This window comes from Astatotilapia calliptera, chromosome 3 (genome assembly GCF_964374335.1).
Source record: "Astatotilapia calliptera chromosome 3, fAstCal68.1, whole genome shotgun sequence".
Taxonomy (NCBI): Eukaryota; Metazoa; Chordata; class Actinopteri; order Cichliformes; family Cichlidae; genus Astatotilapia; species Astatotilapia calliptera.
In genome coordinates this window covers 19700898-19728067 of record NC_137424.1, presented here as the reverse complement: position 1 = coordinate 19728067, position 27170 = coordinate 19700898, and the positions used below count along the sequence as shown (strand labels likewise).

Here is a 27170-nt window from a genome sequence, read left to right as displayed (position 1 = left end):
ACACCAGCAGTCGGTGGTCTGTGATCAGGGTGAAGTGTCGTCCATATAAATACTGATTAAACTTCTTCACTCCCCACACTAGACTGAGTGTTTCTCTGTCTATCTGCGTATAGTTGCGCTCGGCTGCATTTAGGGACCTTGAGGCAAAGGCAAGTAGTCGTTCGGATCGATCAGGCATTTTGTGAGATAGCACGGCACCAATGCCATATGGTGAGGCATCACAGGCGAGGCGAAGTGGTAGCTTGGGGTCAAAGTGTGTCAGAACCTCCTCTGATGTAATGAGCTGTTTAACTTAACTAAATTAAATGCCTCTTCATAGTTTGTCCATTTCCATTTGACATTTTGTTGCAGCAGAGAGTTCAGCGGGTGCAGGACTGTTGAAAGGTTTGGTAGAAACTTGTGGTAATAATTAATTAAGCCCAAGAATGAACGTAGCTGACTCACATTTTTAGTGTCTGGTGCCTTCAGGACTGCTTCAACTTTGTCCTCGGTTTTGTGGAGCCCATGTCTGTCGATCTTGTGTCCACAATACTCAATGGCATCCTTGAAGAACTCACAATTGTTTTTGTTTGCTCTCAATCCATATTTTTCTAGCCTGGCCAGGACTGCTGTTAGGTTAGCCAGATGAGTCTGACCGGCTGGAGCAGCATCTAATAACCAACTCACAAAATAAAGAAAAATAAAAACAAACCAACAAACACAAAAACACCAGGCATCATGATACAGACTTATAATTTGCACCAATGTTTTTTCGAAATTCTATACACGAAAGTGAGCGCGAGAGCCCTCGGTGCGCCTGCTCGCTGCCAAAGTCAAAGTAAACTTTATTGTCATCTCTGCTACAGACAGTCCAGTATACAGAGATATGAGATGACGAGGCTCCAGTTACAGCAGTGCAAGTAAACAAACAATAAGAAGAGTAAGAAAATAAATATACACTTTAGGACCAGGGGTAAAGGATCAATAACAATTTAAATTTACAGTTTGAGGGGAGGGGGCCCCTGCTGCTTCCAAAAAGAGCACATTTCATTTATAATGTTGTAAATCCAAGTCCATTATGTATTCATGATTTGAATCCTGGGTTGTGTGAAATCTCAGAAATGCACCCTAGATGAAGTGAATCTGTGAACTAAGGTGTCGGTGTGTTAGATCATGTTGTGGTGATCCTTGTGTTGGGGGATTTGTGTTCATACTGGAGTACAAAATTAAAACCAATGGAAGATGGACAAGAAAAGTTCAAAGCCATCATGGTGCTCAACTTAGAAAAAATAGAAAAGAAGAGGAGGAGAAACGAGCAAAAGATGCAGGTAAGCAGATGTGTGATTGGATAATGGCAGGTCATCCTGAAACTATCAGAATCAGAGTGAGTCAGAAATTATGTGGGTTACAGTTGCTCCAAGAAGAAATGGTAAAAAAACAAACAGTAACAGACTAAACTCCAAACAATACATTATGTTACAGATTTAAATATTAATTAGTCCTTGTCAATTGTTGATTTGTCCTGTTCTCATTGTATGACGAATTATGATGGCTGTTTGGTAGCCGTCTGCATACAATGCATACTCTCTGTGTGTGTGTGTGTGTGTGTGTGTGTGTGTGTGTGTGTGTGTGTGTGTGTGTGTGTGTGTGTGTGCAGCAGCTTTATGTTAATGTGTGTAAGGATTTGTGTCTGTGTGTGTGTGTGGGGGGGGGGGCGCCAGAGGGATTGTTCGCCCAGGGTGCCAAACAGGCTAGGACCGCCACTGCCTGCAAATAAACAACATTGACATCAAAAGTTTTACATTTCCTAAATGTATCCCACAATCTGAATATAACACCCACTTCCCCACGTTTGATCCGCTGTGTTAAATATGATTAAGAACAGAATGCAATCATTTGCAAATCCTATAAACCAGTATTTTAAACAAAGTGAGAAAATGAAACATTTAAAGAAAAATATTAGCCCATTTTGAATTTGATGGCAGCATCCTCTCTCCATAAACTAAAGGCTTTACGATGTTTAGTGCTGGACCATGTTGGTTAATGTGTAAACTCAACAGTTTCCATTTTGATTAACCTGACCAACATCTAACATAGAACACCTTTGAAGTGGACCTCGCAGCCTGTGGATAACTTCAAACACGTCGAGGTCTTCAGAGGCTGAACTTTGACCCAGCATCACAAGGAGCGCCATAAACACTTGTTACGGTTATTAGAAGGAAGCCAGCCTTTAGACATCCCCACAACGACATCGTGACCAAGGGTCTGTTGCATGATTTTTAACATGGCTACAATGTGTCGTCTGCTGAGTCATCGTTTAATACAACAACGTACTGAAAGAGAGCATTCAGCATCTGACTGAGCTGGACTAACCTTCCCTTTCAAAAGTGAAAACTGCAACATAAAACTGGAATACAACCAACTTCTAATGAAATGTAACATTTTATAACATGAACACAGATTCCAGGTGAGCTGTGTCTTCCAGGACTGGATTTACCAGAACAGGTATGAGGACGGTGCCTGACGGGCATGTACGAGCTGGAGTGGATCCCAGCTAACACAGGGTGAGGAGACAGACGACCGTTCACGCTCACACTTATTCACCAGTTAACCTAACCCCACTACCTGAATGTCTGTGAACTGTGGGAGGAAGCCAGAGTCCCCTGAGAGGACCCACACAAACACGGGGAGAACATCCAACCTCCACAGAGACTCTCTCTGCACTAAAAGCACAAAATAAAAACCACACCGTCATGTAATTCAAGAAACTGGTCTTAAAAACAGTTAATCTAATGTGTCCACATGGAGCCCGTGTTAAGGTCCGTACTGGGCTTCAGAACATCAAGTGAACAACGTCAGATGGGACCTGGGTGCGTTGTCTCCTGATAGAAAGTGCTGAGGATCAGAAGGACTCAGGGACAACACGATATCTGTCCAGCAGAGGGCGGCATGTCACGATCTGTAACATCAATGCACATTGTTCCATTTACTGCATATTGCACTTTATTCATGTCTCTCATTCCACCTGCAAAAACATTGTAAAGGTCGTCACAGAGAGTTTTATATATGTATAAATACTAATATTCTCTATTTATTCTGTTTTATTGCCAAGATGTTAGTTAGCCTTTGTTCAATTGTCTTTTATATGTCAATAGATACGTATGTCACAAATAAAAGTTTCTTGTAAATTATGTTTTTGTAAAGAATTTTCTCCCAAATCTCTTACATGCTAACTGTAACGTGTTATTTCTGCTAAAACCTGAACTTAAATGTGTATATGGTGTTTATCTGTTTTTCTCTCTGTTTTAGATGCAAATATCAAATTGGAGTTCTGCCTCCAGGCCAGAATTGCAGGAATGCACCACGTGTTGGCTGTTTCACTGCCCTCTGTGCCCCACTTTCAGCCCTGCTGTCAGGGCAAAGATTGAGCTGCATATAAATGGACACATTCAAAGTGCTTTGCCTTTCAAAGGTATGTTGGTATTAAATATACCTCATAGTTAAAGTCATAAATATGCACTTCTTTTCAGCACCTCTGCAGGTCTTTGTTGACTTAAAAGTTATTTTTCACATTGTACAGTTCAGTTCATTCATCAGCGAGAGAAAAAAGTGTTTTCATTAAATATTTTTCCTGTTCACCACATTTCCTGACAGCTCTTGTGATCCACACCATTTTGCTTTCATTATTGAGGACGGCTTGGATATTTTTGTTAATATGTACAATCTGATTGTTAGATAAACTGACTGCATTCTATACAACTACATTTAAATTACATGTTTTTTCTTTTTTTCTCTCTTACAGACAAAATGATGTGCCGGTGCACTTTCACTGCCCTTCTGTAACATGACAGTCATACAGCGTGGGGATATGGCAAGGCAATTATTGTCATGTCAGCATTCAGGACTGCTCCCCACTGAACTCTCCGTGGAGCCTCGTCTCCCTCTCCATGTCTTGTCTCCAGCATCTAAACCATTTCCTGAATCTTGGGTAGAACATTCATGTGCTCCACCCTCTGTGCTAAATGAAACTGGGGCTTGTGGAAAGTCCATGAAAATGAAACGTCCTCACTGTGGTCTTAGTCTTCTTACAAAAAAACTTCAAGGCTCACATGATGAGGAGGCATTCAAACAGGTCAATAGATGTTTGCCTGGCCTGTCATCCACAGTGTTTTTGTGTAGAGGGACTTCTTCCTCTTTGTTTTTCAGTTTGCAGAGGACATGGAGCTCTTTTTAAAAGCATGTGCTGACGAGCAGAGACTACAGGTCAAAGCGATGTTTGACATTTAATGGACAGATGAAGGCACTGGCTGTTTGTTTGTGTTTTTTATCTGTTGTTTGTTTTTCAGTGTACAGAATTCCAGTTAAACTTATTATAAAATGCTGTTCACTTGTTTCCATACTTATAGTAAAAAATGTAAGTGTAAATGCAACAGCATTGTTTATACTTGTAACTTCAGAGTAAAAAGCTTATTGTTGATATTAACATTAATGTATTATCCTGTAATCAATAATATTTTTATGCATTTTACGCATTAACCCTCTGATCTCTATCCTGGCCATTTGGGGCCACTTCACTTCTCCTTGTTTGACTGCTACACTGCAGTGGACCAAAAGAATGACGCAGGTTTGATCTTAAGGCTCTAATAGTTGTGTGTGTTGTGCATGACATTGCAACGCAAACATGTATTTGCAAGATAGACTGGAATAAATTATGATGCATCAAATATTACACAGGCTGCAGTGAATTGTTGTTGATACAGGTTATTGAGCTTTGAGTTTCCCAGTCAAACGTAGCTTTGACACACATGCTAACACTCTTACTCTTGTACATTTCATAACAAGACACCATAGCCAAAATATTAGCTCTCAAAAAAAAATTCAAAGCTGCAGCTGCAGCACACACAGCAACAAACACTGTTAGTAAATGTGTCCTGGAGTTTCTGCAGGTGCAGAAAGTGCTGCTGCTGTAAGTCAGCCTAACAGCTTCCAGATCACTGATATTTCTGGAAAGATGGCAAGAAGGGCATCACAGCTCATTTCTACAATCTCCCAGATCTTGGAATACAAGCCCCTGTCCCATGAAAACCACTTCACAGTAGTAGGAGTCCACTAAAACCTACAAATGAAGAGTGATCCTGGAAGAAATAGGGCGCACACTAGTGACCTCAACAGTTGCAAGACAGCCTTGTCCCCGATGCTTATATGAAAAAAAATATGAAGATTTATGAAACCATTAGGACTTTATTACTGTTTTATCTGAAAAGCTACTGGTAATATTTAACCTAACTGGGATTTAAAGTGTAAAAAACAGAATGTAGATAAAATTTTGGTTTTGATGAAAAGGAGTGGAGCTTGTGAGCCACAATGTAAGCAGTGTTGCTTTGCTGACATGCACTCGATGCTGGCAGTACAAGCATTGTAGTGGTTCTTATGTTTTTGTAAACTAACTGTATAATATATTGAGCCATTCAACAGTACACAAATGTTTGTAGGCTCCTTTTTGTATGCAACCTGCATGTCTTTCTGAATTAATTGTTTGTTTATATCATGTTTTTCAGGACAAAGAAGTTAAAGTCAAGTGGAAGCCTTGCTCAACATGGTATGTAGTAACAACTTTGTTGGACGGGAACAGACCTTCATACTGTTGATAAATAGTTATCACCTCAATTTGAATTCATGTATTTGGACTAAACTAAATTGGGAGCTGTTAGCTGTCAAGCTGCTCCTCTGTGAGGAGCTTGATAGCTGTCCACCTCCAAAGTCCATTATGAGTTTTGGAGGTGGACATGGTCAAGACTTTTAAGAGTTGGCATAAGACTTCACTTCTTTATAGAGCTTATAGTTGGGGCTGGTTCAGGTCAGCCCTTAGTTATGCTGTCATAGCACCAGACTGCTGGGGGTTAGTGTCTACTCGTGTCATTGTATATATCCAGGAATATGTGCCTGAGGATAGTTGTCATGAAATCAATATTAAATCAAAGTTTTCCTTAATGACCACAGCTGGCATGAGTTCTCCAAAGCTGCCTGCTGTCTCAGGATCTGTCTCCAAAAAGAACCAGGGAGCGCTAACATGTTATGTTCTAGACTGATGAAGAAAATGCACATTAAACATAGTATAAACTCACTATGTTAAGTAATGTGAAGAGGATGCCTTTAGCTCCTATTGGGTTGGTTCCTTGATCAGTGCAATACAGAATCATTCATCTGGTTTGATGTAATGTCCTTCAAACACGTCAAAATGAGGCTCTGTAGTCTGTGTGGCCTCCACATGCCTGTATGACCTCACTACAACACCTGGGCATGCTCCTGATGAAGTGGCAGATGGTCTCCTGATGGATCTCCTCCCAGACTCCAGGACTAAAGCATCTGCCAACTCCTGGACAGTCTGTGGTGCAGTTGGTGGATGGAGTGAGACGTGATGTCCCAGATGTCCTCAAATGGATTCAGGTCTGGGGAATGGGCGGGCCAGTCCACAGCATCAATGCCTTCGTCTTGCAGGAACTGCTGACACACTCCAGCCACATGAGGTCTAGCGCTGTCTTGCATTAGGAGGAACCCGGGGCCACCCGCACCAGCATTTAGTCTCACAAGGGGTCTGAGGATCTAATTTCAGCACCTAATGGCAGTCAGGCTACCTCTGCCGAGCACACGGGGGGCTGTGCGGTCCCCCAAAGAAATGCCACCCACACCATTAGTCACCCACTGCCCAACCATCATGCTGGAGGATGTTTCAGGCAGCAGAAGGTTCTCCAATATGTCTCCAGACTCTGTCACAAGTGCTCAGTGTGAACTTGCTTTCATCTGTGAAGAGCACAGGGCGCCAGTGGCAAAGTTGCCAAGCTTGGTGTTCTCTGGCAAATGCCAAACATCCTGCACGGTGTTGGGCTGTAAGCACAACCCCCACCTGTGGACGTCGAGCCCTCATACCACCCTCATGGAGTCAGTATCTGACCGTTTGAGCAGACGTGCATATTTGTGGCCTGCTGGAGGTCATTTTGCACAGCTCTGGCCTTTCTTTCCTACCCCACAGTACCTTTCCTTATCTTTTGTTTCCTACTCTTTTACTTAGTCTTTGATCACGGTTGTCTTTCTAGATAATTAATGTCATTTGTTCTGGGGCGAGTCACTGGCTCGGGTGCATTCTGGGACTGTCAGTTCACCAGTGTGCTGGCATGCTTCTTAACAAACACACCACTACAGCAAACATCTCAGTTGTACTTGTTGATTTCTTCAACAAAACACTGAACAAAACATGTCCTTGTGAGTGTGCTGCCTGGTGCTTTTACATTTTGTGGTAATTTGAGCAGCCCAGAAAGCATCCCATGAATTAAATGATGTTATTGTATCTGAACATGTACACGAGTCATTAAATTAGATGGGAAAGAATGATTCAGGGTAAACAACTGCACCAAGGGAATTACATTTTTCTTCTCAACATGTAAAATGTCTGTTGATAAGCAATTTCTGAAACAGACATTATAAAAATCACATTAAACAGATGTGTTTAACTTTTTATTCTAGCAAACATAACATCAATGATGACACAATCAGTCTTCATCAGAAGTGCTCAAATCACTCTCATCGTCTGGAACGTCCTCCTCCTCCTCTGAGTCCATTTCCAGGAGTGGTTGGTGGCTGAGGATTCTCTTGTACACGTCCTTTACTTTGAGCGTTTCAGCTTTCAGTTCACTTTGTTTTTAAACCAGGCTATGGAGTCCTTTCTGTGCATCCTCCGACATGCCAACAAGGGAGGCTGTAAAAACAACAAAACTATTAAATATAAGTAAAACAAACAAACAGACAAAAAAACTCACCTCATAAACACAAGGAGTTAGGATCATGTAATTAAACTTTTTTTAAGGGAGAAGGCAGTGTTAGCTAGCAACCCAAATATAGGTAAAAGATCCAGTAAGACTTTAGCATCTGCTATTATTTTCAATCAATTCATCACCAAATGTATAAATAAATAAAAGATGTGCTTACAGTCTGAGGAGATTGTCCCCAACACCACAGATCGCATTTGCAACACTGTCCAGTGATGCTGCATCTCCCTGCAAAGGATCATCTCCTCCTCTCTCAGGCGCCTCACAGCCATCACCTTCTCAAAGACCTTTCTCTTTGTCCGGAGGTCAGCAGCAGCTGCAGTTTAACAACATCAGATGGGAAAACATAGCAGCATATTATGATTCAAGAACAAAACATTCAACTGCTGCTCAGATACTGGGAGTTTGTTTAAAAAGGATATTTAGAAATCAAGAGCTTACGTTCACTTGTGCTCTGCCAGGGCCAAACGTCGCTCTGCATGAGGGCATCACTGGATACGATTTGCTTTGTTGCTTGTTTCCTTGTTGTAGTCGTCAACAGCAGCCGCCAAGCATTTCTTCTCATCTAAGATGACCTTGTGAATTCTGTGTCGCCTCTTGTTGCTATCTGTAAATAATCATAAAAAGGAACACCTTCACATAATGCATATATTTACATTTTAATCTACACTCATCAATTCGTTTGCTAGAACAAATCACATCCAGCTTAAACAAACCTGGATCTGATTTTATTCTGTTTACAAAGTAGCTGTACAAGCTGTACAAACTGAGCATCAAACGGTCCGTTTCAAAGAAACTGTGACACCATTTTGTCTGTAAAGACTTTGTGTTCGCACTCTGATGATGACGACAAGCTGCTCTACTCGTGCCTGCAACGCTCCAAGGCTGCCATCAGTTTGATCCGTTTCTAAGTGAGAGGAATATTAATCAGAACACAGGATGAGTAACAGTCACCAAACTACAGTGGACTCTGTAATCACTGACTTGATGATATTCATTATAAGACATCTGGAGCCTTCATGTGCTGCATTATCATGAGATAACAAGTATGTTGGTGTTCAGCTTTATAAAACCAACTAGTACGACATCACTTCAACCCAGGTCCAATCCAATTTGATCAAACGCAACAACTCTGCCATCAATTCTGCTTTTACAAGCTTATTTTTCATTGTTTGTTGACACTGTCAGAAAGATCTTAACTCTAAGTTCTTTAATGAGGCCATGGTGGGTCCTGTTGTTATACACGAGTGCATTATATTGAGACTCACCTTCAGCCCATTGCTGCAGTGTGTCGTCATCCACACCCAGCTCATTTCTGCTCGCATTCAGGCTCTCCACTTGTTCTCTAAGGATCCTTATGATCTAAGAATACATTAATAAATGTCATTCATATGGACATTTTTAGAGTACTGGTGTTTCCCCCCATTACCACACACATTAAAATGGGTGTTGAAAAAATGACCTTTAGATATCGCTGGCTCAAAGTGCGGCCCAGTTGTTCCACTTTCCTTTTGTTCCAGCCCAAAGCCAGGAGGCTCAGCATGTCTGTTCGCCCTGCATTTCAGTTAGTATACAAATAAGAATGAATGAGCAGGAGACTGAGTGGAATCTCACACACAGACACACACCTGCTTTAGACATGTACTTCGTTGTGATGGCCGCCCTAGACAGGAAACTGTTTACTTGTTCCACCTCTTCTCCAACTGTAGAACCGGCCCCATCCTGAAACGCACCTCCCCATTTGATCTATAGAAAGGAGGTCACAATACATGACTGCTGAATTCATTCAACCTTATAACAAAATGTCTTAAACGTATCCAAGACTACAAGCTGCAGTATACCTCGCACATCCAAGTGTGAGCTACTCAAAATGAAGTACACATTAAGATAAAGTCAAGTAAATAGTATTACGACAACACCAAGAGAAAAACAAAATAAATATCCACCCATCCAAATATGTATCCACACACACACACGTATGAGTATATGGTTATGGCGTTAACGTCATTTTAACAAGATTAACGCTGACAGCACTGATATATATGTGTATCTTACATCATTTGTGTGTCTCTGGATGTATTTCACAAACTCAGCAACTTCCTCATCTTTCTCAATGAAGACACCTTCAAAGTTCCCCTGCTCTGAAGTGCTGAACGAACACGGTGACAGTTGTTTGAAAAGAAACATCAAAATACAATTTTTGTACAAATCCATATTTGATTTATGTACACAATGCATAACGTACCTTGCATTTGATTGAAAGCGATAAAGCTTGCAGTTTCCATCAACTGAGACGGCGAGCATGTCTGGAGTGCAGGCAGGGCAGCTAAAGCATGGCTCCTTGCACATCCTGTCCACCTCACACTTTACAGCACTCCACTCCAAGAAACTTTTGCTGAAGGCATCAGCTGATATTCGGCCAGTCTTTTAAGTAGAGGACAAACAACAGAATATTCACGGACAGTCATCATAAACATTGATTTGCACAATTTCCTTAAACTTGACAAATTTAGAAACTCACCCTTCCAAAATGGGCTGTTCGTTCATCCAGCACTTTGACAAAGGCCTTAAGTGACATCCCTGCTGCAGCTTCTTAATGTCATAGAAAGACTGAAAGACATCCATTGAAAACAGGGTGCAGAAATTTAAGGTGCCAGGCCAATATCCACCACCCTGGAAGTCCTTAACTGAGGGGGACCACATTAGGCCACAGCTGGTGCAGCTCACCACTGGCAGTGCAAGGTTATAACGGCCTTTAGGAAGGTCTGCTCCGTCTTTTTCACCAACGTTTACGTATTTGTGCATGAGCAGTGTGAGCGGCTGTGGTGACACGCTCACGAGCGAGCAATGTTTGTTCCCCTCAGAGAAATAAAAAAAGTACAGGGAGGAATGGGAAAAGGAAAACGCCTGGCTGGGAAAGTGCACGATAACACCTTTAAAGCGCACTGCACTGTGTGCCGGTGCACTTTTTCCATAGGCATGCTTCTAGTGGTGGGCACATGAAGAACATGAGGGGCGTGAAAGCTCGGGGAACCCTTAACCAATTTTTTGTCCACCAGGCCACGGCAGAAGCAGATATGGTATGTAAACACTGGTTTGTTTTTTTAAACCCTCTGGTTAAGGTTAAAATGGGCATGTGCAGTGAATATCAGCGCTATGTGGCCAGAAGTGTGATAATATAATTTATTTTGTGTAATAAACAACTGCAAGGATAGATGATTACAACAAATAGATGACTAATACATAAAAGTAATACATAGATGAATAATGATGATGAGTTATGATGCGTAATCATGGGAACAAGCGGGTTTACAAACAGGAGCAGCTGATTAGCTTTAGAAAAGCTGAAATAATACCTCAACTGAAGCCAATTGCACTAAATGCACTAAATGTGCACTGTTACAAGAATATTTTTCTTTCTATTGTTTTCTATTAATTTATATAATTTTAAATTAAGCAGGACAGAGTTCTTTTAAAGAAAGATTTACTTTTATTCTCAAGAGTTAAGCAGGACAGGCTTCTGTTTAAGAAAGAGACCTGTTTTACTGTGTTAATGTTGTCATTTTGAGCTAAAAATAAATGGCTAAATGATTTTCATGTGTTCATATCACAAAGAATATGCATCTACTTAAATCAAATTCAAGTCAAATGGTTAAAAAAATAATTTCACACACAAAAAAAGAGCTAAAAAATTCACCACACTGGGAAGGGTGAAGACAACTGGGTCGCCCGGCCCTGGCCACGAGGTGTCCCTTATTTATTTCTCATGGAGTTGGCAACCCTATGTTTACATGATCGAAATATCTTGAACACAAACACAAACAAACAAAGAGGAAGACCGCACAGCAAGGAAACAACTACAAGTCCCAGCATCCTCTGTGTTTAGGGAGCAGCAGTGAAAGTGAAAGTATTGAGCCTCCGTTCAGAGCAGCAGGAGGAGGAAGGTGGAGGTGAGGCAGGTGAGTGTTTACATGAATATGTTTCTTCTTATGACATAAAATAATTCCACGCTGTTCGTGTCTGTGGGTGAAATGTGAGGCCGGTCGGCTCCTCTGAGCGCTGGTTTCCTGTAAGTAGAGAGGAAGTGAGTTTAGCTGAGCCTCCGTTTAGTGTGAGAGAGCAGGAGGAGAGTGAGAGCTGTGCTGAGGCAGGGTGAGTGTTAACACCGCTCTGACATTACTGTGTCTCTGTGGCGGGAACAACAGGCTCCGTCAGTGGAGGCAAAAATAATCAGACTTTGGTTTTTCAAAGGAAACAACTTTATGTCGGAAGTTCCCGCACGCTCATTGGATAACGATGTGTCAATCTCGAGCTATTAGCCAATGAGCGTGCGGATTCACAGAAAGACCCGCCTTTATCACGGGACTTTAAAAACTACAATGGCGACAGAAACTCCGTGAGTGGAGTTCAGGGTGACGTTATGAAACTGTGACGTTTGAGCCACTTCCCGTTCTCAGTCCCAGCGTCCTGATCACCGAGGTTTCTGTTGCTCTGATATCTGATATTGATTATATTGGTAAACAGGCTGTAGCATAAACATCAGGTCTGTTCTGAAAACTGTCTTTATTTTTTCAAAGTAAGGGAATATCTGTGGTCTGATACCGCGGGCTCATGGGCTAAGGACTTGGATTGACAAGTCAAGCACAGATGATTGTGTTGTTTCTTATAAAGGCTTGTGTGTGTGTGCCTTCCTGTGTGTGTCCTTGTGTCAGTGGAACTGAATCAGTGTGTTAGAGAAAGTGCTCCTCTGCTGTGCCGTCATCGTGTGGATGCTTCTTTTAAAGTTGGAACTCATGTTTTTATGATCTGCTTCATTTCATTGAACCTTTATTTCTAACCATGAAGTCCCTTTGAGGTTACAGCCTCCAGGTTAGGTTTAGGCTGTTATTGTGCTTCAGGCTGAAATATGAGGAGTAAGGAGTGGGGCTGGTTAGCCCTCATGACCCTCACCATAACACATACGTCACAGGACAGTGTTTACCACAGAAACTCCATGAAATGATCAATGAGAACTTTAGAAACCCGTCAGTGTGATGCTTCCAGTACAACAGCACCTCTGAGTGTGTGTGTTTGCCTCTCAGACTAACTCCACCCTGACATCAAGAAGATGGAGGAAGAGGATGGAGCAGGATCTGCAGCCTCCAGCTGTGTGTCTGTGAGGAGTGACTGGTCCAAAGAACAACCTCTAAACTTCAGTAATGAACCTGCAGCAACAATGTAAGAGAGCTGCTGACTCATTTATTCAGTGTAAATAATGATTTTGATGCAATGGGAGAAGAAAAATGACAAAAACAGTTTTAAAAATAAGGATTAAAATATTACAAACTATGTTTTTGAGTTTCCTGATGTAGCACAAAAATATATGAACATAACTGTATATAGGACAGATATTTACGGTTCTTTTCGGCAGCACCAAAAAACAAAAAGACTATTTTTAAGCTGTCTGAGGTAGTGAGTCAACATGTCACACTGGGTCAAAGGTCAGGGAGTAAAAGTGTGTTTTAAAGGAGGTTTAAAAGCAGCGAGTGAAGGAGCCTGTCGAGGTAAATCGTTCCATAACTGATCAAATTCAGTTGGTGGACCTCTGTGTGAAATCAAGCATCTGGTTCACAGAGAGGATAACCCTCACATGGGCTGTACAACATTATATAGGGAGACAAAAACAGAGATTATCGTAGCCATCGCTCTCTCGCATGGATGTGGCAGTCTTGCTGTCTGCTGCGAATCCTCCCCGTACCTCCGTGACCTCGTCTGGTATCTGCTCCCTCCTCTGTAAGAGACAGTAAAGGAAAACACGTCTCTGCCTAGTCTTGAAAATCTAATCTTATCATCCATTGTTCTTCTAGGGCCTCTTCTTCTTGTGGCCTCAGCTAACTGCTAATATTTAAATGGCTAACATTAACATGTGTGCCAGCCAGGTTCACATTTATGATTAACTATGATTAATTAACTGATGTTGAAACTGGAGCTTTAGGAGGAATTTCAGAGGTCAGTAAAGTGTTATTCAGTGTTGTGACAGTGAGCTGTTTCAGCTGCTGCTGGGATGGGCTGTGGCAAAGAGAACAGAAAATCCAAATCAGAGTTTTTCTCTGAATTAAAAGCAAGGAAACAACAATATATTCTACATGGTGAAACTGATGGTTTCTGGTGTTTGGGTCTGTTTTTCTGTATTCATGCAGATAAAGTGTAAACTCAGATGAATTATACCATCAAATGTTAAAGGAAAATATCAGGATGAGTGTCTGTGAGCTGAGAAGGACGTGAAGCGAGCAGTTTATCCCAGAGCTGAAGCTGCTCTGTGTGCAGAGATGAGCTCAGATTCCTGCTGTGATTGATCAACAGTCACAGAAATGTAGACTTGTAGTTATTACTGCAGTATGGTCACAGCAGATACTGATAAACATGTATTATGAGGATGGATGATCAAGTTTCTCACTCTCTCCTTTAAATCTCAGTTTTTTCTTCTTCACAGTTTATCTGTTCATTTATTAATGAATAACACTGAAAGAGTTTCTGTTATATTTCCCCTTGAACATCAGCTTATTAGGGCGGCATTAGGAAATAGCCCCCCTCCAAAGAATGAATAAATGAATGATGATAATAATAAAATGATTCAAAAGCAGAGCTCAGAGTGGTAGAATGGTCAAACATGGATCCACGGGTGGTTCAACTGCATTTGGTGACGTGACTAAAGCAAATCTTTCAAATAATCCCACCATCAACGGGATGTTGTCTCCTTTACTACGGTTACTTTACTTGGTCACCGTGTGAATTTCTTTGAAATGAACCAAATTCTTTTATTTGTTGGTTGTTGCATATTTAACCTCTACAGTCAGGAAAGGAGGAGATGAGGCCTCAACAATGTTGGGTTGTAGCTGTGCTTCAGGTTAGAGTGAGTGTCCATGGAATAAATGTAAGTCAGTGAACTGGAAACATGACTGTGTTCAAACTTTGTTTCCTTTTTATAATGAGTCTAATCAAAGGTGGACAGAAGTATCTCCACTGTGACTTTTCTGTGTCACCATCAGAGCTTCTGCACAGTGTGGAGAAAGATCCAGAAGCAGAGCTGGACTGCAGACAGCCAGTCAGAGCAGCTGTGTACAAAGTAAGACTGAACATCTGTCTGCTGATGGACTCATTTCTGAAAACTGGACTTCTTGTGTTGTTCAGACATTGAAGAGTTTTCTTTCTCTTTAGTCTCATTGTTTTTCTTTCTTTCAGCAGATGTTGGTCTGCAGGAGGTTTTAGATGAACATAAGATCAGTCTGAGGAGGAGATGTGAACGTGTGACTGAAGGAAGTGATGAAACAGGAAGTAGAACCCTCCTCAACAGGATCTACACTGAGCTCTACATCACAGAGGGACAGAGTGAAGAAGTTCATACCCAACATGAGGTGAGGCAGCTGGAGACAGCTTCCAAGATGGACGCCCTCCATGACGCTCCAATCAGGTGCCAGGACATCTTTAAAGCCTTACCTGACCAACAGAGACCCATCAGAGTGGTTCTGACCAACGGCGTGGCTGGTGTTGGAAAAACCTTCTCAGTGCAGAAGTTCACTCTGGACTGGGCAGAGGGCTTGGAGAACCAACATGTCAGTGTGGTGGTTCTGCTTTCATTCAGGGAGCTGAACCTGATCAGAGATGAGCAGTACAGTCTTCTGGAGCTGCTCCATGTTTTCCATCCAACATTACAGAAGGTCACAGCAGAGAAGCTGGCTGTCTCTCAGCTTTTGTTCATCTTTGACGGCCTGGATGAAAGCAGACTTTCATTGGATTTCACCAACAGGAAGCTGCTGTCTGATGTCACACAGAAGTCATCAGTCAGCCAGCTGCTGACAAACCTCATCCAGGGGAATCTGCTTCCCTCGGCTCTCGTCTGGATAACTTCCCGACCCGCAGCAGCCAATCAGATCCCTCCTACATGTGTTGACAGGCTAACAGAAGTACGAGGCTTCACTGACGCCCAGAAGGAGGAGTACTTCAGGAGGAGATTCAGTGATGAAGAGCTGTCCAGCAGAATCATCTCCCACATGAAGACATCCAGGAGCCTCCACATCATGTGTAGTATCCCAGTCTTCTGCTGGATCACTGCTACAGTTCTGGAGCACATGTTGACTACAGAGCAGAGAGGAGAGCTGCCCAAGACCCTGACTGACATGTACTCACACTTCCTGCTGGTTCAGACAAAGAGGAAGAAGAACAAGTACCATGAGGGACATGAGACGAGTCCACAGGAGCTGACGAAGGCTGATAGGAAAGTTCTTCTGAAGCTGGGGAGGCTGGCGTTTGAACATCTGGAGAAAGGAAACATCATGTTCTACCAAGAAGACCTGGAGCAGTGTGGTCTGCATGTGACAGAGGCCTCGGTGTACTCAGGAGTTTGTACAGAGATCTTCAAAAGAGAGTGTGTGATCTTCCAGAAACCAGTCTACTGCTTTGTTCATCTGAGCATTCAGGAGTTTCTGGCTGCTGTCTACATGTTCCACTGTCACACCAACAGGAAGACAGAGGTGATAGAAGGTTTTCTAGGGAATTTCCGAGAAGAATACAAAAACAGATCTTTTTTTAAGAACAAGTTCAAGTCTTATAGCTTCACATCACTGGATGTCTTTTTGACTAAAGTCATGGAGAAATCCCTCCAGAGTAAAAATGGCCACCTGGACCTGTTTGTTCGCTTCCTTCATGGCCTCTGTCTGGAGTCCAACCAGAGACTCTTAGTAGGTCTGCTGGGTCAGACAGAGATCAGTCCAGGAACCATCCAGAGAGTCATTAACAACCTGAAGAAGATGAACAGTGATGAAATCTCTCCTGACAGAAGCATCAACATCTTCCACTGTCTGATGGAGATGAACCACCTCTCATTATTTCAGGAGATCCAAGAGTTCCTGAAGTCAGAGAACAGATCAGAGAAGGAACTCTCTGAGATCCAGTGCTCAGCTCTGGCCTTCTTGCTGCAGATGTCAGAGGAGGTTCTGGATGAGTTGGACCTGCAGAAGTACAACACATCAGAGCGGGGACGACAGAGACTGATTCCAGCTGTGAGGAACTGCAGAAAGGCTGGGTGAGTCCAGATGTGATCATTAACATCATTGATCAGTGTAGGTTAGTAGTTTAATGTTGAAAATAAAATCAGATTGTAAGCACAAAGTGTTTGTGTCCGTACGCTGCAACCTTCCACACCATTCCTTTATTGTACAGACTCAGCAGCAGCTCCATGGATCCCAAATCCAAGAGTGGAGAACAGATTTGAAGTGTGTCACATCCATGCAGTCACAGCTGTTTCCACCATGTTTCCACTGATATTGATCCTGTTCAATGACACGTTTCATATCAGTGAATATGTTCTTTAGGACGTCCACTGACATGTTTAAGTGTCCTGCTGGAAATCACTCAAATCATCCATGAAATCCATGAAAAATCCTTTTAGTGTTTCTAACTTCACCCTCTGTCCTCTCTCTCTCTCCATCCTCCTCACTGCTTCTTTCACTGATAATCACACAAACATCGTATTCAGCTACAAAATAACACAATAATATCATCTGATGATCATTATTATAAGAGCAGGATCCATATTTGATATCAGAGTAACACACTGCTTGGTTATGTGCAGTCATCATCAGTGACTGTGGGTCAAACAGAAGCTCTCTGATTGGTTGCTGACCTTGGTCACCTGTCCACTCTCACCTGTTTGTGTTTGCTCTCTCTTTGCTGTCTCCATCCTCTCTCTCCTTTCTCTCCCTCTCTGTCTTTGTACGTCACTCAGGTCCAATGGAAACAGTGACATTTACAAACCAATCAAAGACAAACTGATCCATGTCAGGTTATAACAATATTCAAAGTGAATACAGGCTGCTGCTGGACACAGACAGGTAACATCATTTTGACTTGCTGTCACCTGGATCTGGACTCATAAACACTGAAGCCCTGAACAGGAATACAAATCATTTTCTGCCAACTAGCGACACACCAGCAGATAATGGCTCAGAAAGCTCAAATGAGCCAATCATTTCTGTGTTTAGTTCCCCTGAAATCAGATCTGATATCAGCAGCTCTGAGTTCATTCATCATTATTGTCCAGTGATGAGATTTCTGCTCCGTTTGGTAACAGTCAGCAGGTTTTTCCTGCGTGTGGACGTGAACAGTCGTACCTGACAGCAGGTAGCAAACAGAGATCATCTTTCCAGCTGGAACTCTTCACTGAGCTGAACTCATTCAAAATGTTCTGGAGTCAAAACAGGAAACAGTCCAAATGTGTGTCTTCACTCTGACTCTGGATCAGATCTCAGTGACAGACTGTGGACATTATGGAAGCCTAAATGTGACACCATCTTCCTCCTTCATCTGCAGATTAAAGCCAAACAAAGATTCTCATTAAAAGTCTGCAGGTCTGAGAGAGACTCAATCGTTGTGTCATGTCAAACACAGTAAGAGGAGCTGAAGCACAGATGTGAAGAGCAGATTCATCAGATTATGACCTCACTCTGTTTTGTCTTCATATACATTCAGTCTGTGTTTATAATGCAGATTTTCTGCTTTTATAATAACACATTTTATATTTTCTATCATCACAGACTGACTCAGTGTGGACTCTCAGAGTCTCACTGTGAAGTTGTGGCCTCAGCTCTGAAGTCCAGCCCCTCCCATCTGACACAGCTGGACATGAGTAGAAATGATGGCCTCCAGGATCCAGGTGTGAAGCTTCTGTGTGCTGGACTGGAGAGTCCAAACTGTCGACTGGAGACTCTGAGGTGAGTTCACTGACTGCGGCTGTTGTTGTTTTTCTATATTTCAGCTCTTTGATGTTTGAAACTTTCTTTAGTTCCTAAATGTTCAGGATGTGTCTGAAGACAAATGTGAAGAAGTTTGAGTGCTTTCAGAAATGTTGTCTTTCCAAACGACTGAACAACAGTTTTTCCTTTTGGCTCCAAACAGAAGTGACAGACTTGAGCAGGGTTCATTTAAAGGCTGACAGAAGTGGAGTGGTGACGGGGAGATGTTTGACAGGACAGTGTTTCAGCCTCCACAGGTTCATGTTGTGCTCCATCAGTCAGTGAAGATGAAGTCAGTGCTGATGAGGCTGTAGAGTGTGTGAGGGATGTGAATGAGGATGATGAAGATCTGATGATAGCAGATAAAAACAGGCTGCAGAGACTTTGAGCCATACAGGGCACACAGTGTGTGTACAGAACAGCTGAAATCATTATGGAGGCCTCACTGGGATATGGAAGCATCACAGTACAGCTTCAGTGAAGCATTAAAGTCTCTGATATGAGATGAGAAATGAAGCAGCCAGAGCTTTTTCATGAGTGGAAATCCACTGTGACTGTGAGCTGCTGCTACAGCCTCCAGATTAGCCAGCAGCTCATCCTGCTCAACATTTCCTCACCAACTTTAATGGAAGTGTGATGTTTTCAGCTGGAGTGATGGTCAGGGTGGCCTCCCTCTCCTCTTCTTCTCCTCTTCCTCTTTCATTTGTAAAGCCACTTCTGCTGCTTTCATTCATTTGGAAGTCCTGTAGCTGAGTTTGGGAGAGACTAACAGCCTCGGCAGCAGAGGGGAGAAAGGCTGTAACACCACCACTTTACTCTGTTCTACCTGTCACATCATTTTATCAGGAAACAAATATGCTCATGTTTTTACTATGTTTGTCTTGAAGATGTAAGAAGATCACATGGTGCTTTTTTATTATTGTGTTGGTTTGTTTCCTGTCTCTTGGATGGAGCCCAGCTGTGCGTGGCCCCTGGGCCTGTGGTCAGAGTGTGTGCTGGATAATCCGGCCCAGGATGAGGCCAAACTGACATGGGATGAAATGTCTGTCACATAATTGAGCTTAGTGTAGTTTCATTTCTGCACAATTTAAAACAACCAAAACTTTGTTCTGTGTTTTCAATGTTATACTGTAGACTTTCTTTGATACTGTGTCCAAAAGGAGCAGCTTTTACTTTGAAGGGGAGGCGTCTCTGTTTCCTCTTCAGGTTGGATGATGGAAGCAAATGAGTGTGTGATGTTCTTTCAGTGTTGCACTTTGTAGACGGTCCCTGAGCACTGGTCTCACAGCCAGCTGCACATAGAGACCAGTGTTGTTAGTCCAGGTCAGAAGATGACTTGTTGGAATGAAAATGAGCTTGTAGTTTGTCTGCTTTAATAATGTGACTGGAAAAAGGTGTTGGACTTCAAATATGTCCATTTCTTTCACACTTCACCTTTAAAAGTGAAGCCTTGTGGTTCCTGGAAGGAAAAACACGACTTTTTCAAGTCTTTGTCCTGTTTTTATGAGAAATGTACGACTTTAATGTGAAACATTCAGAGTTTTTTCTCTTGTTGTGTTTGTTTGAAGCTGCTTCCTGTTGGCTTCAGCTGTTTGGAGTTTCCATTTTCTAAACTTCTACATTCTGAACCTTCTTCAGCTCTGAACAGATGATGAAACACTGAATGATTTCAAGCTCACACTTTGTCTAATAAACTTACATCTTTCATTCTTTATACAGATTGTGGGGCTGTGGTTTGTCAAAGATCAGCTGTGATTATCTGGCAGCAGCGCTGAAGTCCAACCCCTCCCATCTGAGAGAGCTGCACCTGAGCAGGAACAACAAGCTGCAGGATTCAGGAGTGAAGCATCTGTGTGGTTTCCTGGAGAGTCCAGGATGTGGACTTGAAACTCTGGGGTCAGTCAGCATGTTTTAGTTGTGCTGAGATGAATATGATGTGAAAGTTGTGCTGACACTAAACTGCAGACATCAGGCTGATATTATACTGATCCACACTGAGGATCTTCATGGTAAAGTCTGTTTTCTTCTTCTCTGGTTTAGTCCATTGACTGCAGCAGAACAATGTTCACATTTCAAACAGTGAGACTCAACGTATGGCCCGCGGCCCACACGCGGCCTGCCCACCTTTCCTGATTCAGAGAGAGGGGACCCTGATTAACTGTGTAGTGTTCTTCCTCACAGTTCTAAGTATCAGACACAACAATGAATAATCCACAGCTGACTGTCTTTAGCAGGTCAAAGGTCACGGCACACAGCAGACAGTGGGAAATATTATAACTCTGATCATTTATCAGCACATATCCATATGTATAAAAACAAAGCTGACACTGTGAGACTTGATCAGAGGTGTGATCATCACAGCAGAGGCCTTTGTGTCAAAGTCACTGAGGATCAAACAGAAACACATGAAGCAGATTTTCCTGTTCTGGCTTTTTATAGCAGATAACCTTCAAAATATTCTGCAGTCCATCAAAAACTGAAGCAAACCATGAATCAACATGTGAACATGAGCTGATGCTGCTGAAGTGAAGCAAAGTTACAGAGGTTTGATTACAGACACAGCTGAGAGTTTGTAATCTGTCATCATTTTAAAAGGTTTACATTTCTTCAGTATTGAACAGCAGAAATGAGGCTTTGTTTTGGGAGGCCGACAGCAGTGAACACAACAGCAGACTGGTGCGTAATAAGCAGTGAATAATGCAGGAAACAGATTTTTTGAAGGTAAACTGTTCTTGAAGTACACTGAGAGAGAGAGAGCTGTGCAGGAAGTAAACGTCAAAGTCAGAGAGAATTCATGACAATGTTCATCAAACGTAAAGCGTAGTTTGGATCTTCTTCTGCTGCTGGTTCAGTCAGTTTTGGTTGGAGACAGATGAAACCTGCAGCTTCAGGATCTGTGAGCTGTCCACTTTCAGCCCCGACGGCGTGTCCGTGTACGTGCCGTCGAGTGAACGATCCACGCTCTGTGTTTCCATCTTTGTGTGTTTAGCTGCTCTCATTTACTGTTTTATCTGTTTGCTTGTTGTTGAAATACTTTTGGGAGCTTTAACCTGAGATTCTGGCAAAATACATTTATATTAAAAATCGATTCAGGATTGAATGAATCAACATCGCTTTATTCAAATTAAAACCATTTAAATAGGAAAATCCATTTTTTTACACCCACCTCTAATGCTGGGTAATGTCAGCTGGTCCATGTGCAGCTGGCTGTGAGGCTCAGGGAGCGTCTACAAAGTGCAACACTGAAAGAACATCATCCATAAATATTGAGGAATAACTGGACTCTCATACAGCGAGACTCAAATGCCTTTAAACATCAGCTTATCCTGCTGATCCAAGTCCAACACTGAGTTTGTAAAAACATGTTTGTCAATCATTTTGTTTGGTTTCTGAGGAAAATGATTCAATAACTTGCTGCTAATACACAACATTTCATCATATTTCCTCATAACCCTCTTTTGTCTGACCATTTGATCCCATTTGAATTTGCACTAAAGGATCCACAGAGTTTGGTGACAATAATGACAGTAGATGTTTGTGTGAAAGTGCTGGAAGCAAATTAGTGTGTGATGTTCTTTCAGTGTTGCACTTTGTAGACGCTCCCTGAGCACTGGTCTCACAGCCAGCTGCACACAGAGACCAGTGTTGTTAGTCCAGGTCAGAAGATGACTTGTTGGAATGAAAATGAGCTTGTAGTTTGTCTGCTTTAATAATGTGACTGGAAAAAGGTGTTGGACTTCAAATATGTCCATTTCTTTCACACTTCACCTTTAAAAGTGAAGCCTTGTGGTTCCTGGAAGGAAAAACACGACTTTTTCAAGTCTTTGTCCTGTTTTTATGAGAAATGTACGACTTTAATGTGAAACATTCAGAGTTTTTTCTCTTGTTGTGTTTGTTTGAAGCTGCTTCCTGTTGGCTTCAGCTGTTTGGAGTTTCCATTTTCTAAACTTCTACATTCTGAACCTTCTTCAGCTCTGAACAGATGATGAAACACTGAATGATTTCAAGCTCACACTTTGTCTAATAAACTTACATCTTTCATTCTTTATACAGATTGGAGAACTGTGGTTTGTCAGAGATCAGCTGTGATTATCTGGCAGCAGCACTGAAGTCCAACCCCTCCCATCTGAGACAGCTGGACCTGAGTGACAACTACAAGCTGCAGGATTCAGGAGTGAAGCATCTGTGTGGTTTCCTGGAGAGTCCAGGATGTGGACTTGAAACTCTGAGGTCAGTCAGCATGTTTTAGTTGTGCTGAGATGAATATGATGTGAAAGTTGTGCTGACACTAAACTGCAGACATCAGGCTGATATTATACTGATCCACACTGAGGATCTTCATGGTAAAGTCTGTTTTCTTCTTCTCTGGTTTAGTCCATTGACTGCAGCAGAACAATATTCACATTTCAAACAGTGAGACTCAACGTATGGCCCGCGGCCCACACGCGGCCTGCCCACCTTTCCTGATTCAGAGAGAGGGGACCCTGATTAACTGTGTAGTGTTCTTCCTCACAGTTCTAAGTATCAGACACAACAATGAATAATCCACAGCTGACTGTCTTTAGCAGGTCAAAGGTCACGGCACACAGCAGACAGTGGGAAATATTATAATTCTGATCATTTATCAGCACATATCCATATGTATAAAAACAAAGCTGACACTGTGAGACTTGATCAGAGGTGTGATCATCACAGCAGAGGCCTTTGTGTCAAAGTCACTGAGGATCAAACAGAAACACATGAAGCAGATTTTCCTGTTCTGGCTTTTTATAGCAGATAACCTTCAAAATATTCTGCAGTCCATCAAAAACTGAAGCAAACCATGAATCAACATGTGAACATGAGCTGATGCTGCTGAAGTGAAGCAAAGTTACAGAGGTTTGATTACAGACACAGCTGAGAGTTTGTAATCTGTCATCATTTTAAAAGGTTTACATTTCTTCAGTATATCCACATTTGCAGCTGCTACCTCAACCTCCACTTGTCCAACACAACTGCTGTCCACTGCCTCCATGACATTGTGATTTTGCTGTTGGTCTTCTGTCAGATCTTCATCAATCACTTCTGCACGGGGCACACCTTCAGACTCTGCAGCTGCATAACGAAAGCCTGTAAGATAAAATTAGACATAAGGTAAATGTACACCAATATTCCAATGACAGGTGTGTGATTCATCTGGAAGTTATGTGCGGATTAGTGTACAGTGATAGCAATTTAGTATGTTTTTAGAGGGGGGGGGGGGGGGTTGTTTACCTCCGATGGGTGCTCTTTTTCGCTTCCGTTGCGTACGCCTTGAGTGCCGGTCCGAGTCTGATACAGGTATGTCGTCATGCCCCATGTGCAGTGTTGGTGCCCAGTCTGGATTTGTTACATCCATTTCATGTGCTGGTTTGCCTGCAATAATGCCAAATCATAAGCTACTCAGTCGACATGATGTGGTTCTGCAGCATCACACATTAGCATGTTTTATCTCATTATCTATGACCTCAGCACATTGAAAATCACACTAAAAGCCTTTCAAGAGTGATATGAATTAATTTAGAACTCACCGGAAAGAAAATGCTGTGAGCAAACCAACAAAAAGCTGGGGATTGCAGAGAACTCGATATCCGCTCGTCTCACCGCTGCAATCCAAGCCTGACGTCTTTGTTTAGTAATATCGGATACATGGGATCCCTCACGTTGCCTCCAGGATGGAAAACGATGAAAAGAGAGCCCGTTATCCAGCTTCTTGCCTTCACGATCGTGTGATCTAACGTTGCAACCGACAACACAACACGTACGATCCATAGCTGAAATGGTATCCTTTGGCTGGCCTACTGTCATGGCGGAAGGGGGCATGGCCCATCTCCCGTGACATCACGCTCCAAAGCCCTATAGGTGGGAAAATGTACCATGTCGACCAATCAAAAATGATATGGAAACATGACATTTGGTTGTTTAGCAAAAGGGGGAAGTTTTAGGAGTGACCGGCAAGAGAGAGCGAGTGAGCGAAAGAGAGAGAGAGTTTTGATACGTGAGAGATTTGTGACGTTTACCGTGTTTGGTCTCAAGTTAGTTTGTTGTCTTGTGTATTTAGTGTGTAGCTGTTGTTTTGTTTTGTGTGTCAGTTCTACTAGTGATCGTCACAGTTGCTGCCTTAAAGCCAACAAAGGCAGATTGCAGTGTAAACGCTGAGTGACACACCTGCTGTCAGACCTGCAGGTTTATCCCTGTGCTGTTCTCATATGTGTTAGAGTGACACAAACTATTGTTTGACACCTGATTGTTCTGTAAATAGTTTGAAATGATTATATGAAAAACGTCTGAGCCTTGGCTGCATTTTTTGGTAAATAGTACCATATAACTTTGTTGTTTGCAAAACGTGTGCGTATTTTTAAAAATGTACAATCTCTATTTGCATTTCAAGTTATGAAGATGATTCGTTAAACATGTGTGTGGTTTTTACAGTCAAAATATCACTTTCTACTTGTATTTTAAATTTTGTCTGAATTTAGATAAATTGTGCTGATACAGTTGGTCAAAATGAGAAAATAACAGATTGGCAAGATAAACTGTTTTTAAAGGTAAAATATAGAGGCCACATCAAAAGTAGTCAAGAAGGGTTAAAGGCTAAAAGCAAAGTTGTCACCAAGTACTGTTTATATTTGTGTGTATTGCTGCAGCTTTTTTGAGTATTAATTTGGTGCCTTTGTGTGAAATAATGGTATTGTGAGTGATCCATATAGTCACAAAGAATAGCCACTTGTTTCTGTGCTACCAAAGTTCCCCGGCTTTCATTCAAAATGTGTTTATCGTCAGCACCTGCACATTAAACTACTTAAACATTATAAATGTCTTCAAGCTCACACTGAGGCCTGTGGGGTACTATCAGCCACTGAGACAGTACACACATTTATATGTGTTTGTATATGAATATTTCATACTTTAAGACTGCCTGTTTATTTAAGGGAGATGAACAAAATACATTGGAATTGTACAAAATAATATCATGGATGATAAATTAAATAGATTTTAAGTAGATGCTTGTGCATTCTTAAAGTCTTATATGTTGAACTGAACTATGTGATCTGTTCAAAGCCTTAATCTTAATTTGAAGTGAAATGTGCATTTTGAGTTTATACACTATGTATATAAGGCGACCGTTTCCTTTTGCAGTATTTTTGTGTGGTGTACTTTTCTATGTCTTAACAAAAGGGGAACAAAGGTGTTTAAGTTCACCTAGGATGATGTGTTTTAATTTTCACATGGTCTTGCTTGAATTTGACCCTGACAAAGGCGTATGAACTCTGTCAGCTGTTTGGAGTTTCCATTTTCTAAACTTCTACATTCTGAACCTTCTTCAGCTCTGAACAGATGATGAAACACTGAATGATTTCAAGCTCACACTTTGTCTAATAAACTTACATCTTTCATTCTTTATACAGATTGAGGGGCTGTGGTTTGTCAGAGATCAGCTGTGATTATCTGGCAGCAGCACTGAAGTCCAACCCCTCCCATCTGAGACAGCTGGACCTGAGCTCCAACGACAACCTGCAGGATTCAGGAGTGAAGCATCTGTGTGGTTTCCTGGAGAGTCCAGGATGTGGACTTGAAACTCTGAGGTCAGTCAGCATGTTTTAGTTGTGCTGAGATGAATATGATGTGAAAGTTGTGCTGACACTAAACTGCAGACATCAGGCTGATATTATACTGATCCACACTGAGGATCTTCATGGTAAAGTCTGTTTTCTTCTTCTCTGGTTTAGTCCATTGACTGCAGCAGAACAATGTTCACATTTCAAACCTTCAAAGAAGAAGAAAAATCCTCCACTGGATAATTCACTGTGAAACTCTCCAACTCTTCATTCCACCTTAAAGTCTGTCTGACACTGAAATCCAAAGCAAAATGTGCGTTTGCTTTACAGACAGCAGTCCAACACAAACATACACACATCATCCAAAACACAGTCCAACATCCAAATCTCCTCCACTGCCAGCATGAATGATGGGAAAGAGAAGGAGGAACACTCTGACATTCAGGGTTAGAATGAGTTTCATGAAGCAGACTGTGAAGATCAAAGCTGCATTAGAAAGCTTACATGAATGAATGAGTGGACAGAAGTGGACAGAGATCATCTGAAGCACTTCAAAGGCTTTAAATCAGCACATTTCTCTTTATTCTTTATCAACTCTGTTAGTTTCTCTCAGTTTTCTGTGGAATGAAGCTAACAGCAGGCTAATAAGATGCTGACCAATAGGTTTCTATTAAAGGTTGTAATTTGTATATGAAAAAGTGCTTTGGCTCAGCGGGGATCAGCTTACAGGTAGAATACAGCTGCTGGATGGGATTAGCATAGGGTTGCCAACCGTCCCTTAAAATACGGAATCGTCCCGTATTTAGAAACAAAAGTACACGTCCCGTATTGAGCTAATAAGGGACGCACTTTGTCCCGTAATACAGTGAGAATCAAAAGTAGTCTATAAATGTTAATGGAATTAACGCTTTGTTTGAAAACATAATTCCCAGCCTCTCTCCTGCTTTGTGACCAATGAGCTGACAGCACACTTATGACAATTCGAGTATGACAATTCAGATTACCGCTCATCTCATTGGTCG

General features: G+C 42.0%; 2 protein-coding genes across 2 annotated transcripts in view; both read left to right on the top strand.

Moving 5' to 3' along the window:
- LOC113035143 (NACHT, LRR and PYD domains-containing protein 12-like) overlaps positions 1–27170 on the top strand; it is a 140408-nt gene that overhangs the window by 37099 nt on the left and 76139 nt on the right. The gene's annotated exons all lie outside the window — the stretch shown is intronic.
- On the top strand, positions 13496–23771 carry LOC145426184 (protein NLRC3-like). The gene is made up of 6 exons (XM_080299730.1): positions 13496–13584; positions 14831–14907; positions 15024–16863; positions 18374–18550; positions 20291–20467; positions 22625–23771. Exons 1-6 carry the CDS (start codon positions 13496–13498, stop codon positions 22818–22820), a joined length of 2556 nt encoding a protein of 851 aa, XP_080155856.1. The 3' UTR covers positions 22821–23771.

Excerpts from the sequence above, each read along its gene's own strand:
- LOC145426184 (XM_080299730.1), top strand. The coding sequence starts at position 13,496 with ATGGATGTGGCAGTCTTGCTGTCTGCTGCGAATCCTCCCCGTACCTCC. Across the intron at positions 13,585-14,830 it reads TCCCTCCTCTGTAAGAGACA|AGCTTCTGCACAGTGTGGAG; the intron begins GTAAAGGAAAAC and ends TGTCACCATCAG. Across the intron at positions 18,551-20,290 it reads TGTCGACTGGAGACTCTGAG|ATTGTGGGGCTGTGGTTTGT; the intron begins GTGAGTTCACTG and ends TTCTTTATACAG.